The following is an 18,929-nucleotide window of genomic DNA, read 5'->3' as shown; positions in this document are numbered from 1 at the left end:
CCCAGGGACCAATAATAAAACTCCAATGGTACAAACAAATGGCACCTGCCCCAACTTATAACTGGCCTTAAAGCAAGGAGAGGAAAGTGGAAAGATAGCACTGGACCCATAGGTGTATTTTACTGTTATTGTTATCTCAAGGTATTGAAGTTGGTGTAAATGATCTGGTTCCTGGGCAGGCGACTTCAACACCCCAGAGAATCTCCACAGTCACCTTGGCTTGAAGTGTAAGAAGGGTTGAAATTTAAGTGCCATGCCACTGCTAAGTGGTCCAGATACAACTTTATTCCATTAAAAGTCAGGGGTACAGATCAAGAAATAGCCAACATGTTTTGGGGGTCTACGTGCCCCCTTCATCAGGGCTTGACTGGCAATCAAGTGAACAAACCAGTAGCGAACTGGACCTACAGTGGCATTTATTCCAGTGTGAGTTGTGCCAAACAAGCTGATGATTAGGCCTGTGCTTTCAGCTCTCACTGGAATAAATACCATTGTAGGTCAAGTTCACTACTGGTTTGCTCACTTGGTTTCCAGTCAAGCCCTGATGAAGGGGGCGCGTAGAACCCTGAACCACATTTGCTATTTATTGATCTGTACCCTTGACCTTTAATGGAATAAAGTTGTATCTGGACCTCTTAGCAGTGGCATGGTGCTTACATTTCAACCCTTCTTACACTACAAGCCAAGGAGACTGTGGAGATTCTCTGGGATGTAGAAGCCGCCTGCCCAGGAACCAGCTCATTTACACCAACTTCAATACCGTGAGATATCAATAACAGTAAAATACACCTACGGGTCCAGCAAGGAGCACATGGAAGGGCAATCTATATCAAACAACAACAAAGAAAAATTACCAGCTCAAATTACCAGCCAGCCTGCAACAAACCAGATTGTTCTGTCTAATAATGCACATTAAAAACAGGGGTTTCGTTTACACACATTTGGAAGTACATGCATAAGCTGAAGAGGCCATGACAAGGCAACCCCGGTATTATCTGCAGTCCTAACCATAAATCAAATTTGAGAGTCTCCAAAGTAGGAGCACATATATAATAATGGAGAAATTGATGGCAGGTATGCCTGGAGGGAGCCTACTCCTCCTTAAAGGCACAGGGGTGTACTGAACACCCAGCAAATAGCACAATGGCAGCAAATACAGCAATAAAAAGACTCCAACAGCTAAACCAGATAAAGGGTGATATTGGACAAAATTGCTATCTTCAAATTAGCCCAAAAACAAAAGGAAAAATCACGACAATATATCCAGAAATCATAGGGTACAGTCATTCCCCAATCTTCCTTTGTGACATATCTCCTTCTACAGGTAAACCGTCACCCCCATACAAAATGGCACCCTGGCTCAGGGCCATAGTGCTGCGCATCATATGAATGTTGTGTTGCTGACCAAAGCAGCACTTTCCCAGACAGTAAGCTATTAAGCTGCAAGTTTGAAAATAACTTGCTAAGCTATTGCTAGACTTGCCAGGCTTCATAAGTTTGTTACACAATTGCAGCAAGTCCGCATTGCATGACTCCAGCTCAACTTTCTTTGCAAACATTCTGCAAGTCTTCTGCAAGTTCTGGTTCAGTTATGCTGTGCAATATTCATCCCACCTCAGGGGGTCACTGTGATTTGCAGAGCTCTTGCTGTAGACTCGCCAACTGCAACTTTGCTCTTGCTAGAGACTTGTCACGCAAATTTGCTACAAATTGGAAAATTGTCAACTTTTGCTTCAAGCATTCTGCAAGTGTAAACCTTGGCAGTGAAAATGTGCAGCAAGTTAACAGACTTAAAATTCAACACTGCCACAAATGTGTGGCAAGTTATTCTTGCTATCTGGGTTATAAAGACTAGAAAACTATACCTAATAAGTAGCCACTGGGCGTTATATTCTACAAAAGATTCCTCTATTTCTCACGGTTGTTTTATTGAAATGAAACATTTACATCAACTGACAAATTAAAAGAATATAAATATATATATAAAAAAGTTTTTAAACTATAATTGACTTGAAATCCTTAGTGATTCTCTTGACCACTATGCCATTAAGTAGTTGCAGAAAAAAGGATGCAATTAAGCATGGACGTGTGATGACTTTGGCAGCAATCATAGAAGGTCAAAAAGGCTAATTTTACTGTAAGGAAAAAAAAAAAGAAGCCCTGGAATGAGTCCATTAGCAACTAAAAGAAAATTCTACTTTAAATGAAGAGAAAATAAGACATAATGGGTTAGACATGAAAGAGGGTGGAAGGCTGATGGTGTTGATAATGATAATGATATAGTCTACAAAAGTAGTGAGTAGGTAGTATTGCTGTATTACTTCTATGACCTTGGAATAATGATTATATATGCTGCACAGTATTGATGTGGAAATCTCAGAAAGCCCTTTCAGCTAGTGGAGCTAGTGGAGTGGATGATATATACTTTGGCTGACATCAACCTCAATTTACTAACTTATACCTTATTAGTGAACTAGTCAAAGAAGACCGAGCATCCCATAGTCTTTCTTGTTAAGTGTAGGCTTGCCAAGGAACACATACCCAGATAGCAAGGATAACTTCCAACAAATTTGTAGCAGTGTTAAAATGTAAGTCTGTTAACTTGCTACACATTTTCACTGGCATGTTGTACACTTGCAAAGCAGTTGAAGCACAAGTTCTAGTTGGGATTCCTCCTATCCCCCCAAAGTACCTTCCAGGTTATTCACTCTCCTCCCTCTTTTTCCCCCTCATCATTCGAAGCCCACTGTATATGTCTATTCTCTCCTACTTCCCTAAGAATTGCTGTGATCTACCGGCCCCCTGGACCATTATCGACTTTCCTTGATGAGTTTTCTGCCTGGCTACCCTACTTTCTCTCTTCCGAAATTCCCACAATCCTTCTCGGTGGTTTCAACATCCCTGCTAATACAAACACTCCTGCTACTTCTAAACTTCTTAGTCTAACCTCTTCATTTTACCTGAAGCAATGGGTACAAGCTTCTACTCACTCTGATGGCAACACCCTTGACCTTGTATTCTCCTACCTATGCACTCCATGCAACCTCTCAAACAATCCTTTTCCTCTCTCCGACCATCACCTTATTAGTTTCTCTCTCCCCCTGTCTTCCACCACCTTTCCCTCCAATCGCCTAACCATCACCCGTGGAAATTTTCGCAACTTCAACTCCTCTCTCCTCTATTCTGCTACTGACCACCTCTATGACAAAATCTCTCCCCTGTCCTGCCCCATCCAAGCCACATCCATCTACAATAAATCCCTGTCCTCCAGCCTGGACAAGCTCGCTCCCCTCACTACATGCAGAATCAGGCCTCGACCCCTACAACCCTGGCAAACAGATGACACTAAAATTCTCAAAAAACGTAGTCGCGCTCTTGAGCGTCTGTGGCACAAGACTAAGTCTCTCAAAGACTTCAACCAATACAAATCTGCCCTCCAAAAATACTATTCTTTCCTCCACACTGCCAAGCAAACCTATTTTACAGCTCTTATTAACACCTTCTCATCCAGTCCCCGTAAACTCTTCTCTACCTTCAACTCTCTACTTTGTCCTCCACCGCCTCCACCCACTGACTCACTCACTGCCCAGGAGATCACTAATCACTTCAAAAACAAGATTGTTCCATCCTGTGATGAAATCTCTACTCTTCAGGTATCTCCCCCAGCTAAGACCTCATGTCAACAGGTACAACTGACACTCCCCCTATTCAAATCTGCTACTACAGACAAAGTTGCTAAACTCCTTTCTATCGCCCACCTAACCACCTGTCCCCTGGACCCTATTCCCTCTCATATGCTACAGTCGCCCTCTGACTCCATCCTACACTCTCTAACCCACATCTTCAATCTCTCTCTCACCTCTGGCATCTTCCCCAATGCTCTAAAACATGCACGATTCACCCCCATTCTTAAAAAGCCATCCCGGGACCCTACCAATCTTAACAACCTACGCCCTATCTCCTTGCTCCCTTTTCCTCTAAACTCCTTGAACGCCTGGTTTACAACCAACTGAGTGACCACCTCATTAAAAACAACCTTCTTGATCCCTTTTAATCTGGATTTCGCCCTCAACACTCCAAAGAAACTGATCTTTTAAAACTCACAAATGACCTACTAACTGCAAAAACCAACGGACACTATTCTGTACTCCTACTTCTGGATCTTTCAGCTGCCTTTGACACGGTTCACCACCCCCTCATCCTCAAAAAACTTTACTCCCTCGGTCTCCGTGACTGTGCTCTTCAGTGGCTCTCATCCTACCTATCCCAACACACCTTCAGTGTCACTTACAATTCTATGTCCTCCACTCCTCTTCCCTTCTCTGTCGGGGTCCTCCAAGGTTCTGTTCTTGGACCTCTTTTATTTTCAATCTACACCTCTTCCCTGGGTCAGCTGATAGCCTTTCACGGCTTTCAATATCATTTCTACACTGACGACACACAAATCTATCTCTCCACCCCTCAACTCACTCCATCAGTCTCCTCACGCATCACTAACTTACTAACCGACATATCTGTATGGATGTCACACCACTTCCTCAAACTCAACTTGTCCAAAACCCAGCTTATAATATTTCTTCCCCCACGAGCAATGGCACAACCATCCACTCATCCCCACATGTCAGGGTACTAGGTGTTATCCTGGCCTCTGAACTCTCCTTTCAGCCCCACATCCAATCACTTTCCAAAGCTTGCTGCCTCAACCTCAGCAACATCTCTAAACTACGTCCCTTTCTAACCAATGAAACCACAAAGCTCCTGATTCACTCCCTGGTTATCTCTCGCTTCGACTACTGCAACTCCCTCCTCATTGGCTTACCTTTAAACAGACTATCCCCCCTTCAGTCCATCATGAATGCGGCTGCCAGACTCATCCACCTTACAAACCACTCAGTGTCTGCTACCCCTCTCTGCCAATCCCTCCATTGGCTGCCACTCGCCCAACAAATTAAATTCAAAATACTAACAATAAGTTACAAAGCCATCCACAACTCTGCACTTCTCCTCCCATATCTGCCTCCAGGTCTTCTCCCGAGCCTCGCCCATCCTTTGGAATTCCCTACCCCAATCTGTCAGACTGTCTCCAAATGTATCCACTTTTAGATGATCCCTGAAAACTTTCCTCTTCAGAGAAGCCTATCCTGCCTCCATCTAACAACTGCACTATTTTCTCTACTAGACCACCCCCCCCACAGCTATTACCCTTTTGTATAACTTGACCCTCCCTCCTAGATTGTAAGCTCTAATGAGCAAGGCCCTCTGATTCCTCCTGTATTGAATTATATTGTACTTGTACTGTCTGCCCTAATGTTGTAAAGCGCTGCGTAAACTGTTGGCGCTATATAAATCCGGTATAATAATAATAATAATAATAGTTGACACTTTTCCAATTTGTAGCAAACTTGCGTGGCAAGTCTCTAGCAAGAGCAAAGTTGCAGTGGTGAGTCTCTGCAAGTCTACAGCATGAACATACAACATGAACAGTGCCCCCTGTGGTGGGATGATTATTGCACAACATAACTGAATCAGAACTTGCAGCAGACTTGCTTAATGTTTGTAAAGAAAGTTGATCTGGAGTCATACGATGCAGACTTGCTGCAATTGTGCAACAAACTTGTGAAGCCTGGCAAGTCTAGCAATAGCTTAGCAAGTTATTTTCAAACGTGCAGCACAATTATCTAGGTACATGAACAATTGCTGATTTTCTTTATCACTGTACTATATAAGATCAGTATAACTTTATAAAGTTGCACTATTAGAATATAAAAAACATGAAAAACAAAAAACACATAAAAAGGCAACAAGTGACGTATTCTAATATTCCAGATGAGTTTCACCACCATTCACCACCTTAATCCTATGCATCGACACCATCACCTAAGGCCGAAAGGCTCACTTACCAAATTATGTGGACCTCTCATTGCAAAAGGTCATAAACACTTGTGGCTCCATACCCAGCCAGGGCCTTTATACTTCAGAGGGTCTTCCAAGTTGGCACATCAATCCTCCCAACACAATTGTCATTGGAGTTCCCCAAAACAGAAAATGCTTCACATAGTGTAAAATCCCAAAATGTATTGTACATATATAAAAAGCATAGGTGTGCGCAGCCTATTGCATTAGGGTGTGCACCCCAAAGCTCAAACACACGTGTGTGTAATAAATATATATAGGGTACATATATATATAAATATATATATATATATATATATATATATATATATATACATACACACACACACTCTTATAAATACATGTAAAAAACAGTAGGGTAGTGGGGACGGTGTCAGCAGGTTTTATTTTTATTATTTTATTTTTGTACTATTTTTTACAATTTTGTTTTTATATTATTTTTTACAATTCTACTTTCATTTTAATTTTTATTTTTTTTATTTTTTTTAGGAGCCCTGTCGGGGGGGCTTTGGTGAAATATCAGGAGGGGGAATCAGTGGCCCTGGGGTAATTAGGGTGTGCCCAGGCACACCCGGCACACCCCCTGTGCACGCCTATGCAAACTGCACCTCTGCAGTCACATGACTGGAGTTGCTCTTTAAAGTGGTGTTAAACCCAAAACCAGAAGTTTAATATATTGCAGCTTATTAATCACTAGATGTGGTGGCAGCATGCATTTTCTTTTCATTGTCTCCCCCCTCTCCCTCTGTTTTCACCTGGTGATCTGACCAGTAACACACCTCCTGTATAAGTGAGACACAACTCTGGATGAATGAGCAAAAGGGCACAGCATACAGCAGCATTGTCAGTCTGTGAGAGAGGTTAGTGTTAAATGTACTTGCAAATTTTGATACACTAACAAATTGAAGCCAAACTCCATCTCACAGTTTATGAGCAGTTACAGCAAACATTTTTTTTTTCCCTTTTGGGATGAAGGTTTTGCATGGATAAATAAAAGCAGGATCATTTTACTCACCCCTGCCAGTGTTAAGTGGCTTGCCTCATCTGTGTAACACGCTGTTGGAGGGCCTGTGCTTTTGAAAAACAACAGACTTGCTGGCTTGATCACCAGGTGATACTAGAAAAAAGAAAGCCTTAAAGGAAACAAATGCAGCCATCTCATCTAAGAATTGTTAGGTTGCAATATAATACAAGTTAGCGTTTGGATTTACTACTGCTTTAGTTATAAAGGATATAGTTTTTTGTTCAGTTATATTTTTGTTGTATACTGTATTGCGACATTTCAGAGAAAAAGCTCAATGTTATTTTTGATCTTGAAACTGATGGAAGAAATTATAATTGGTGATTGAAGTGGAGCAGAGCCAGACCTCACCAGCATTTCCTGGACTTTGAGGTTGTATTAGGTTAAGCCCACAGGAGCTCATAATTTCTTTCAGTGAAGTGATTTGGTTTTTAAGGCGTCAATTTAGAAAAAGAATGGAAAATAATCACTAAGAAATATTGAGAGCGAACTTTGGATACCAAATTAAGTGCAGGAAAAAAAAAATGGATGTGATCTTGCACACCAACCCCAAAGTGTTTTATGTAAGCAAATGTGGCTGCTTAAACTTTTGTTTCTTGATTGAAGAGCCAACCAGTTTGGCCCAGTTGGCAAATCATTTTGTAATCACACTAAATTTGCCCCATAGAGTTCCAAAAAATCTAAATGTCAACATCAATTATCATTTCCAAGCCACCCTGCTCATATCTGAATTAATCCTTAGAGCTGTTCAGTTTTTCTATATCGATGTTGTAATTTTAAGCTAGTTAGGTCTTCCCTCAATTTAAAAGCCACCAGCTTTTTTTTTTTTTTTTTTTTGCACCTCACCTCATGGGCTAGGCCTTTTGGCTGAAACCAGGCAAATTTTGTCACCAGGTCACAAGGCCTAGTTCTCGTTCAGCACTTTATTTATTTTCTCTGCATGTGTGACACTTTCATTTTTTATATGTTTTTTTCACTCCACGAGGATGATAGGTGTGGTTCTTTGGGCCTACCTTGATGTCTATGAGGATGATCTGTGCACCTTAGGCTCCTTCCTCCTCTGCCTTAGTGGTTTCTTTTCTGGAGAACCCCTAACCTTGTATTTGGTGGTTGGCTTTGGCTAGTCAAGAAAAGAGGGGTCAGCTAGGCCTTTTGGCTAGGTAGACCAGGGTGCCTTGCCCCTATCAGGGACTCTGCACCCTGGGGGGGTCAGAGAAAGGATTTTTTAAATATGAGGAAGAGCACCGATGAGAAGTCAATGATGCTTAAAAAATCAGGCTCTATGTTTTCTAGCTCTTAATTTCATCCTTCTGTTCCTTTTTTCAAAATCTTTGGGTTTTAGTAAATCAATCAAAAAAATAAAAGTATCTTGCTGTTTATTTAACTAGACTACAAAAATGTACATAAGTAAACGAAAAGTGTTGCACTAACAGAAATTGTGTAAAGTCAGTAAGTAGTAATCATGTATAAATCCAAAGTGAAAAACGGTCCTACAAAGAAAATAGTGTAAGATGTGTGGTTCCAACAGCCAAAAGCTCAAAGATGGATGTTATCTCCTTCCCTTCATCAAAGAGGCCAATCACCAACGCCTTAATAAGATGTCCTCTTACCAGAGCTTGTGGACCCCCATAATACAGTCCTATTTGGGGACTCGCTTCCTCTAGCAGTATCTGAACTGGAAAGCATGGGGGGGAGGCTCCCGCTCTTCTCTTCTTCTTTTCTTCTTTTCTTCTCTTCTTCTCTTCTTCTTCATTTTCTTCTCCGGGCCGCTCCGCAATCCATGCTGGCATGGAGGGAGGCTCCCGCTGTGTGACGGCGCTCCTCGTCTGACAGTTCTTAAATAACGGGGGGCGGGGCCACCCGGTGACCCCGCCCCCCTCTGACGCACGGTGACTTGACGGGACTTCCCTGTGACATCACGGGGAATGCCACAGGGAAGTCCCGTCAAGTCACCGTGCGTCAGAGGGGGGCGGGGTCACCGGGTGGCCCCGCCCCCCGTTATTTAAGAACTGTCAGACGAGGAGCGCTGTCACACAGCGGGAGCCTCCCTCCATGCCAGCATGGATTGCGGAGCGGCCCGGAGAAGAAAATGAAGAAGAAGAGAAGAAGAGAAGAAAAGAAGAAAAGAAGAAGAGAAGAAGAGAAGAGCGGGAGCCTCCCCCCCATGCCATGGGTGCGGAGCGGCCCGAGGAGAAGAAGACAGAAGACGCCGCGGAGGAGATGCTGGACGAGAACGCCGGAGGAAGAACCAGAAGAACCAGAAGAGCCAGAAGAACCAGAAGATGAAGGAAGATAGAAGAAAGAAGAAGCATTTAAATAAAGGAATTGTCAAAAACTGTCTCTTGTCATTTTTAACATTTTTGACACTTTTTTCGTGAAATGGTAGGGGTACTTATGTACCCCCTTACCATTTCACACAGGGGGGGGCCGGGATCTGGGGGTCACCTTGTTAAAGGGGGCTTCCAGATTCCGATAAGCCCCCCGCCCGCAGACCCCCACAACCACCGGCCAGGGTTGTGGGGATGAGGCCCTTGTCCTCATCAACATGGGGACAAGGTGTTTTGGGGGGCTACCCCAAAGCACCCTCCCAATGTTGAGGGCATGTGGCCTGGTACGGTTCAGGAGGGAGGGGGGCCGCACACTCTCGTCCCCCCCTCTTTTCCTGCGGCCTGCCAGGTTGTGTGCTCGGATAAGGGTCTGGTATGGATTTTTGGGGGGACCCCACGCCGTTTTTTTTTTTTTTTTTGGCGCGGGGTTCCCCTTAAAATCCATACCAGACCTGAAGGGTCTGGTATGGAATTTAGGGGGAACCCCACGTCATTTTTTTTTTTTAATTTTGGCCGGGGTTCCCCTTAATATCCATACCAGACCTGAAGGGCCTGGTATGGAATTTAGGGGGACCCCCACGTCATTTTTTTTTTTTAATTTTGGTTCGGGGTTCCCCTTTGGGGAATTCCCATGCCGTTTTTATCAATGAACTTCTATGTGTATTGTCGGCAATGCAATAGCCGCGGGTAGTTTTAAATGAGTTTTTTCCTTCAAAATGTCATTTTGCTGTCAGACTGTTCTAAACACAGGAAACATGCGCCCCTTTACAGGCACACTATAGACACCCCCCAGGTACGAAATTTAAAGGGATATTACACTTTTATTGATTGACTTTAAGTATTATTAAAATCACTGCTCCTGAAAAAACTTTTTTGCATTGATCCATGTCCCCTGGGGCAGGACCCAGGTCCCCAAACACTTTTTATGACAATAACTTGCATATTAGCCTTTAAAATTAGCACTTTTGATTTCTCCCATAGACTTTTAAAGGGTGTTCCGCGGCATTCGAATTTGCCGCGAACACCCCAAATTGTTCGCTGTTTGGTGAACTTGCGAACAGCCAATGTTCGAGTCGAACATGAGTTCGACTCAAACTCGAAGCTCATCCCTACCCACCAATGGTATTAGTGTAATTGGGCAAATAAACATACAAAACAAATACAATTCTCCTTTAAAGCTGCAGATTTTTTAAAATATAATTTTAAAATATAATTAATAAATATTCAGTTAAACCGAAAAGCAATGGCATCTGTTTCAACAGCTGAAGGTTGGTAGTTAATTTTGACATGTTAATTCATGCAATTAGTCTCTGTCAAAAAGAAGCATACAGTTTAATGTCTGTCACGACCATACAATGATTTGCACATTCAAACCAGTTTAGAGAAAAGCCCACTTAGGTATGCTGATTGTAGAGGGGAATTGAAGGACCCAGAGAGAATGTACGGAATTAACAGAAAAACTCAGAAACTCTATGAAGATAATAGGAACGGAACTCAAGACCACAGCACTTCAAGGCCGCAGGTCACAAAATCACACTGCCACACTTTTACTGTATTGGCTTAGCTATCAACCCACCTATTTCTTGCTTTGCCCTGATGTTAAACTATGTTTCAGTGCAATTGTAGAAATGAATGGGTCGCATACTGATGCCATCACCAACGTTAATGGGTTGTACAGTGAGACTGACACTGATGCAAAATCAGCTTTAATATAGGAAATAGAGGATGCACAATATATAGTTTTGTCTGTCCACCTCCAGCTGCAGTGCATTTTGCCCCACATGGTCTCCATGATTAACTGGATCACTGGGCAGCACTTCAGTTATACTTGTCAAGCGGAGCAGCTGTGCCCAAGGATGCACTCCTGGGCGTGCACCCGATAGGAGCTGGAGGTACAGTTTATGTTATACTGTATAAATCCTTTTTCTGAGAACCGCACATAACCCTTTAACCCTTGGCTGGGTGATGTGAACACTTCCCTTTGGCTGTGCGATGGTGGGGTCCTCATAAGCTCAAGAAGACTCCAAAAGCACAATGTCACAAAGACACAGCAAGCTTAGTTGGCAGCGGGCCCAGACTGCAATGCATTTTTCCCCACATGGTCTCCATGATTAAGCCCTTTGTGGTATGAAACGCACTGGAGCGGGAGCTAGACAAGCAAGACTATATATTGTGAATCCTCTATTTATTATACTAAAACTGGTTTTGCATCAGTGATGGGATCACTGTGTAGCCTATTCATTTCTACTTGTCAAGCGGAACAGCTGTGCCCAAGGATGCACTCCAGGGCGAACACCCAGTAGTAGATGGAGGTACAGGGAAAGGTATGTTTGGAGCGGCATAGCTACTAATGATTCCACAAACTCAGTGCAATTGCAGTTTATGTTATACTGTGTAAATCATATGTCTGGGAACCCCACCAAGACTCTTCAACCCTTTCCTAGGTGATATGAACACTTCCCTTTGGCTGTGCGATGGTGGGGTCCTCAAAGGTTCAAGAAGACTCTAAAAGCACAATGTCACAAAGAGGCAACCAGCTTGTTTGGCAGCAGGCCCAGACTGCAATGCATTTTTCCCCACAAGGTCTCTATGATTAACCCCTCTGTGGGATGGAATGCACTGGAGCGGGAGGTGGACAGGCAAGACTATATATTGGGAATCCTCTATTTATTATACTAGCTGTGTCCAAGAATGCATTCCTGGGTGTGCACACAATGCGAGCTGGAGGTACAGGGGAAGAGGCATGTTTGGAGCGGCATAGCTACTAATGATTCCACAAACTCAGTGCAATTACAGTTTATGTTGTACTGTATACATCTTATGTCTGGAAACCCCCCATGACCCTTAAACCCTTGGCTGGGTGATGTGAACACTTCCCTTTGGCTGTGCGATGGTGGGGTCCTCAGAACTTCAAGAAGACTCCAAAAACACAATGTCACAAAGAGACATCAAGCTTGGTTGGCAGCAGGCCCAGACTGTAACGGTACATTTTGGCACTGTATGTCTTAAAGGGGAAGTAAACCCATCAATTTAACAGTTTCAAGAAACAGTTACATTCCCGTCATGCCGGGAATGCTAACTTTCACATTGGTTGTGCTGTCAATCAAACTGTATAACCCATCCAATGGCTGGTATCAAAACTGATCACATGTGCAGCATCATAGCGGTTGAAGATCAAATGGATTAAACAGAGGCCAAGATGGCAGCTTCCTTGGCTGAAAATAATAGGAGGGATAACTTCCACTTAAAAAATCATTTGCATGACTCCAAAGAAACCATTGTAGATGCAATTCAAGCCTCACTATATAGAATAATAACAGGCACACAATAAAAAAAAGAAAAATAACATTTTTCCTTAAGTTGATTATAGATGATAAGTTACAGAAAAAGCAGACTTAGGTCCTGTCCAGTCCTCAGCAGGGTGTAACCTATAGTCATCTTGCACTGCAGGCTGCTAAGTTGCAATGATCATGATGGCATGTCTTCTATTACAGAGCCCCAATAACGAAAGGTGTGGGTTTCTCATTCATGCTGCTCAGATCAATGTCTCAATGACAATTCAATTCATGTAAGATGTTTATTGTTGGATCTGTATAAAGATAGAAGAACCCAACACCAACTTCAGAGGGTGATAAACAGCAGCACTCAGCACCAGCATGAGCCACTCAAGCCTCTTACCAGATAGCAATGACCCTCAATTATGGAGTGGTCACAAGAGCTTATGATTATATGTCTATCCCGAACACTCCAGTGGTACTGATGTTCAGAGGGTTAAAACATCACTTATTGACCAGCACAGGTCCAAAATGGGCAGGCATATCCTCAATATTGCAAAGAAACTTCCATATCTTCCAATCTCTTTATTAAAGTATTCAACTCATGTCACAATAGTAAAAATGGCCGCTACATCTGGCATGGATTGTAGGTCCTGCCTTACGCGTTTCATTACAATTGACGTCATCAGAGGCGTGCAATGTAGCTTCCATATTTGGAGAGAATCCCTCAAGAAGCTTAATGTAAGACTTGAGTCGACTGGTCATCCAGCTGCTGATAATTGAATTTCTCTGTTGGGCAGTTTATTTGTGCCTTCTATCACTGATTTCAGGATTGTCCAAGCTAATAGCTTGATACAAAAAACATTTATTTAGTATCACAGCATGGTTTCCACTCCTGGAAGACGCACATGAAGGGTCATTTCATGGCTGACTCAGGTGAGTAAATAAAATGGGGGTTATAGGGTAGAAAAACCCCCAAACAACTATGGGTGGGCATGGGGAGGGAAGGTAGATGGGTGGGGAGAAGTTACAGATCTCTTTGTTTAAGTTTAAACCAAGCATATTTGCTAATTCAAACTTCCCTTTAAATCTATTAATCACCTCTAAGATTACCAAACTTTTGACTGCAATCTATGGGGCTGAATTTCTAAAGGAGTTGAGAATGTTCACTCAAAAAAGAGTGAAAATTCACCTCAATTATCCAGTTATGTGCAGATAAAGTAAATAAAAAGATACTTGTTTTTTACATGACTGGATAATTGAGGTAAATCTTCACTCCCACTTTTGTGTGTAAGCATTCTCAACCCCTAAATCAGTAACTGAGCCTCATTTTATTGTATTGATTGTATTAGTTTCATACAAAAAATGGAAGCCGATTTTAACTTTTTCTGTTGCTGAAGATAAAATAGGTTTAACCAACCAATGGAGTTTCAAATTAAATCAGTCAATATATGTCATTGTATAGTTCTACAGATCGTCAATTTATATGCTATTATATAAATAATAGCAAAGGCCGCCATTGTATCATCATTCATCATTCTGCACTTAGAATTGGTTTACCTGACTGTTTAAAGTATTAATGCAATGTTATTTTATAAATGTAATTTTAGACTGTATCACCACTGCATCATCATTTATGACTCCATCCTCTAAATTGGCTCCCTTCACTTTTTTAAGTAATAATTTCATATTTGTGGATGTAAACTCACACAGATGAAATTCCCAAAGGTGCAGAATATTACAGCTGCCACAAAATAGTGATGGTGCTTTTTAAGGTGATGCTATGGATTGTATATCCAAACACAAAATACAGTCTCCACAGAAGAATGCAAACTCCAACATCCATTATATTAAGAAATTACAGCTTTAATAATTTGTAAACAATAATAGTGTTCATAATTTTTTTTTTTATTATTTTTTTTTAATTTAATATAAGTAATTTTTGCTAAGTAATATTTTCTAAATACACCATTAGAATTATCTGATTCATAAACACTATATAGAATAAACAAAAAAGAAACCCACACTATTTTTCACTCTCCAGATTTAGTAAATCAACCCCTATAATTCCTAAATTATCCCCAATGAAATAAAACAAATATAACTGCAGCACCAATCAAATACACTACAATGTGCAAAACCTATGCAAAATAAATAAATAAATAAAGTGAAAAATAAATTAACATCAAAGATCAAAAAAATAAATACATCCAATGACATATTTGTGCATTGCGTACCAATTATTTATTTATTTATTTATTTATTTCAGGTACTTATAAAGCGCCGTCAATTTACGCAGCGCTTTACATATACATTGTACATTCACATCAGTCCCTGCCCTCAAGGAGCTAACAATCTAAGGTCCCTAACTCACATTCATACATACACAATTAATTAATTAATGCGATGTAGCAAATAAAGTTCAATAATAAAGTTGTATTGCACTTTATTTGATACATCACAATCAATACTTTGTATATGGGTTTCACAGCACACAAATATGTCATTGGATTTATTTTTTGATCATTGATTTAATTTTTTTTTTTCATTTGGTTTAATTAATTTATTGTCCATGGGCTTTTTTATGTGTTTTAATTAGTTTTATTCATTTTAGCAAAGGGTTACAAAGCACAAATCATTACCATAAAAAGCCAAGACATAGCATAGGCTTTGCACAGTGTAGTTTTTTTTTTATTTTTTTTATTAGCCCTGCTTTTATATTTGTTTTATATATGACTAATTACTTTTTAGTTTTACTGTGGAATATTGGTGCCTAAAGGAAAAAAAAAACAAAACTAAAATGTTATAGGCGTAAGCAAAATTGATAAATGGGTAAATACTCCTTAGCATAAAATCACTAGACAGTGATTACACTTACTTTACCATCTATTGATTCTGGTCAGCGGCAACTAGCTAATGAGATTTTAACTAACAGTGCTAAGTAGAAAACTGCTAAAATTCACACTTTTAGAATACCATTGGAAAATGGCAATATTAGTAAAATAATGTACAAATTAAGTGGGAGCAGCTAATTTATATCATTTTTTAAAATTAATGCTAGAAGTCTTTATATATATATATATATATATATATATATATATATATATATATATATATATATATATATATATATATTTTTAAACAATTGAGAAATTAGATTAAAAAAATGAAACATTTCCAAGCTAACTGTATGTAATATCTTTACATGTCTTTAATTATTAGGTACACTCAACAAATCATAGAGATTAAAGTAACAATTGGTGCTTTTTTATCTTTAAGTTTAATTATCAAGATATTGTATATATAATGACATACAAGTTTATGCGGAACTCATATGGGGAGATTTACTAAAACTGGAGAACACAGAATCTTGGTGCAGTTATGCATGGTAGCCAAATCTGTTTCTAACTTCAGCTTCTTCAATTAAACTTTTGACAATAAAACCTGGAAGTTGATTGGTTTCTATGCAGAGCGGCACCAGATTTTGCACTCTCCAGCTTTGGCAAATTTCCCTCCCATTGGCATTTTCATAAATTTACCCTTTTTTAAAATACCATTGAAAAAGGGCAATAGTAGTAAGACCCCTTTCACACAGGGGCGGTGCGGGCGTTAGCTGTAAAGCGCCGCTAGTTTTAGCGGCGTTTTACTGCTGTTATAGCGGTATTATTCGGCTGCTAGCTGGGGCACTTTTAACCCCCGCTATTGGCTGAAGAAAGGGTTAATAGTGCCCACTTCAGCAGCACTGCCCATTTATTTCAATGTAGAAAAAATGATCTGCACTCCGGTTGTTGCTCTTAAAATTTCTTTATTTTATTGAGTAGCCACAGTGAACAAACGCAGATTAAGTCAGTTGACACGTTTCAGCCTATAAGGCCTTAGTCATAACCAATGGGCAGGGGCGGTATGTGAACGGTGTATACAGCACTCTCACATTGCCCCAAAGATGTTGCTTGCAGGACTTTTTGTCCCGTCCTGCAAGAGCACCGCCCCAGTGTGAAAGCAATCGGGCTTTCACATTGGGGTGGCTTGAGAGTGGCTTGAGAGACACTTTTCAGGCGCTTTACAGGCTCTATTTTTAGCGCTAAAATGTCTGAAAAGTGCCCCAGTGTGAAAGGGCTCTAAAATAATTTACACATTAAGTGTTTGCAGCTAATTTGTATCATTTTTTTTAATTTATGCTAGATGTCTTTATTTATCTTTTGTGAAAAAGTGAGAAAATAGAGAAGTGGCAATTTCGAATGATTTTTTTTCTAAGCTAACTGTATGTAATATCTTTACACTTCCTAAATTATTAGGTACACACAATAAGTGATAGAGATTAAAGTAACAATTGTTGCTTTTTCTATCTTTATTTAAGTTTTATTATCAAGACATTGTATATGTAATGACATACAAGTTTATGCGGTAACTCATTGTCATTTTCATAAATTCTCACTTTTAAAATACCTTAAAAAAATGGCAATAGTAGTGAAATAATTTACAAATAAAGTGGGGGCAGCTAATTTATATCATTTTTTTAATTAAAGCTAGAAGTCTTTATATATCTTTTGTGAAAAAGTGAAAAAATACAGAAGTGGCAATTTCTATAGATTTCTCTCTAAGATAACTGTATGTCATAGCTTTACATTTCTTTAATTATTAGGTACACTCAATAAATAATAGGGATTAAAGTAACAATTGTTGCTTTTTTATCTTTCTTTAAGTTTCAGTATAATATAAGAAATTTTAAAAATGTGAATTTATAACAATGATTTACCACATAAACTAGTATGTCATTACATATACAACGTATATGTAATGACATACCAGTTTATGCGGTAACTCATTGTCATTTTCATAAATTCACACTTTTAAAATACCGTTATAAAATGGCAACAGGAATAAAATAATTTACAAATTAAATGGGGGGGGGGGGGCAGCTAATTTATATATATTTTTAATTAATGCTAGAAGTCTTTATATATCTTTTGTGAAAAAGTGAAAAAATATAGAAGTGGCAAATTCTACAGATTTCTTTCTAAGCTAACTATGTAATATCTTTACAGTTCTTAAAATATTAGGTACACCCAATAAATCATAGAGATTAAAGTAACAATTGTTACTTTTTTTATCTTTATTGAAGTTTTATTATTAAGACATTGTATATGTAATGACATACAAGTTTAGGCGGTAACTCATTGTCATTTTCATAAATTCACACTTTTAATACTTTTAATACACTTTTTAAATACCGCTGAAAAATGGCAACAGGAATAAAATAATTTACAAATTAAATGGGATGGGGGGGGCAGCTAATTTATATAATTTTTTAACTAATGCTAGAAGTCTTTATATATCTTTTGTGAAAAAAAAAAGATATTGTATATGTAATGACATACAAATTTATGCGGTAACTCATTGTCATTTTCATAACTCCCTCATTTTAAAAAATGGGTTCCCCCCTAGAGCACTGGCTATATTGTTAGCATTTTAAAAGATCCCTACTTAGATATGTACATATTATATATTCAATCAGCCTTGCAAGCACGGAAACCCAATATTGACTTCCAAACATCTCTATAATCATTTATTTATTACTAATAAAGGTGATATTTATTTATTGATCTGGCTATCAACATTGAAGTGAACTGATATATTAAAAATAAAAATAGATTACCCGGGTGGTTTATTTGTGCAAATCATGGATTTTTTTTTTTTCAAGTCCAATATTAGAGCTAAAATGAGCACTTATGTTGTATTGTATACAGAACTGAGAAAATATAAAAATCACAACACAGGTTTTCCTATCAGGTCAATGTAACTATTGCAGAAAATGGTAAAATGATTCAGTTAATGTTACATATACTGTGAGGAACATCTATTCCCTGTTGCTTTTACTTCCCTATCCCCCTTTCCTTGAATGGTAGCAATTGAGCATTTGCATGTTGTGTTTGACGCCGTGCATGCTGAAGACATGCAATGGCAAGTGATAGTCTGCATGCTGCTTACTGAATGTTTCTCCTTTTCTCTCCTTCCCTGTCATGTGCTTTCAGAAGACAACCATGTAGAAGGTGGGTGCTTTCAACCTTATCTTCACCCCCAGTCCCCCCTACCTTTTCCCTTTTTTATTTTTAATGTTTAAGTATAAAGTTAGATCTGGTAAGTATTCAGATTTTTTTTTTAAGCTATGTGTGAAAAAAAAAAAAAAACCTGCTGTGATTTATCATTTATAATAAAAGATGTGCTATATTTGCTGTGTCAACATTCTGGTCTATTCAACAATGTTGCAGACACATGCATTTTTAGAGCAGAATATCATTAAATACATGTGATGTTTGATGTTACAGCAAGCTATTAATGAAACACTGCAAAGCTTTCACATGTTAGTATTGAAATGTGTAACACTGCATTAAT

The 18,929-nt window shown here is 39.4% G+C and overlaps 1 protein-coding gene across 21 annotated transcripts in view; it reads left to right on the top strand.

The window, feature by feature from the left end:
* The window catches only part of NRXN1 (neurexin 1), a 1,909,081-nt gene that overhangs the window by 156,757 nt on the left and 1,733,395 nt on the right, over positions 1-18,929 (top strand). For 12 of the 21 annotated variants that reach the window (XM_073628540.1, XM_073628535.1, XM_073628558.1 and 9 more), the window contains exon 3: positions 18,569-18,586. The exons of the other annotated variants lie outside the window; for them this stretch is intronic. In XM_073628540.1, the coding sequence (XP_073484641.1) occupies positions 18,569-18,586 (18 nt within the window). The remainder of the gene's footprint in view (positions 1-18,568; positions 18,587-18,929) is intronic. 21 annotated transcript variants of the gene reach the window in all.

Source organism: Aquarana catesbeiana, linkage group LG04, assembly GCF_042186555.1.
Source record: "Aquarana catesbeiana isolate 2022-GZ linkage group LG04, ASM4218655v1, whole genome shotgun sequence".
In the NCBI taxonomy this organism is placed as follows: Eukaryota; Metazoa; Chordata; class Amphibia; order Anura; family Ranidae; genus Aquarana; species Aquarana catesbeiana.
This window is presented reverse-complemented; position numbering and strand designations above follow the sequence as displayed.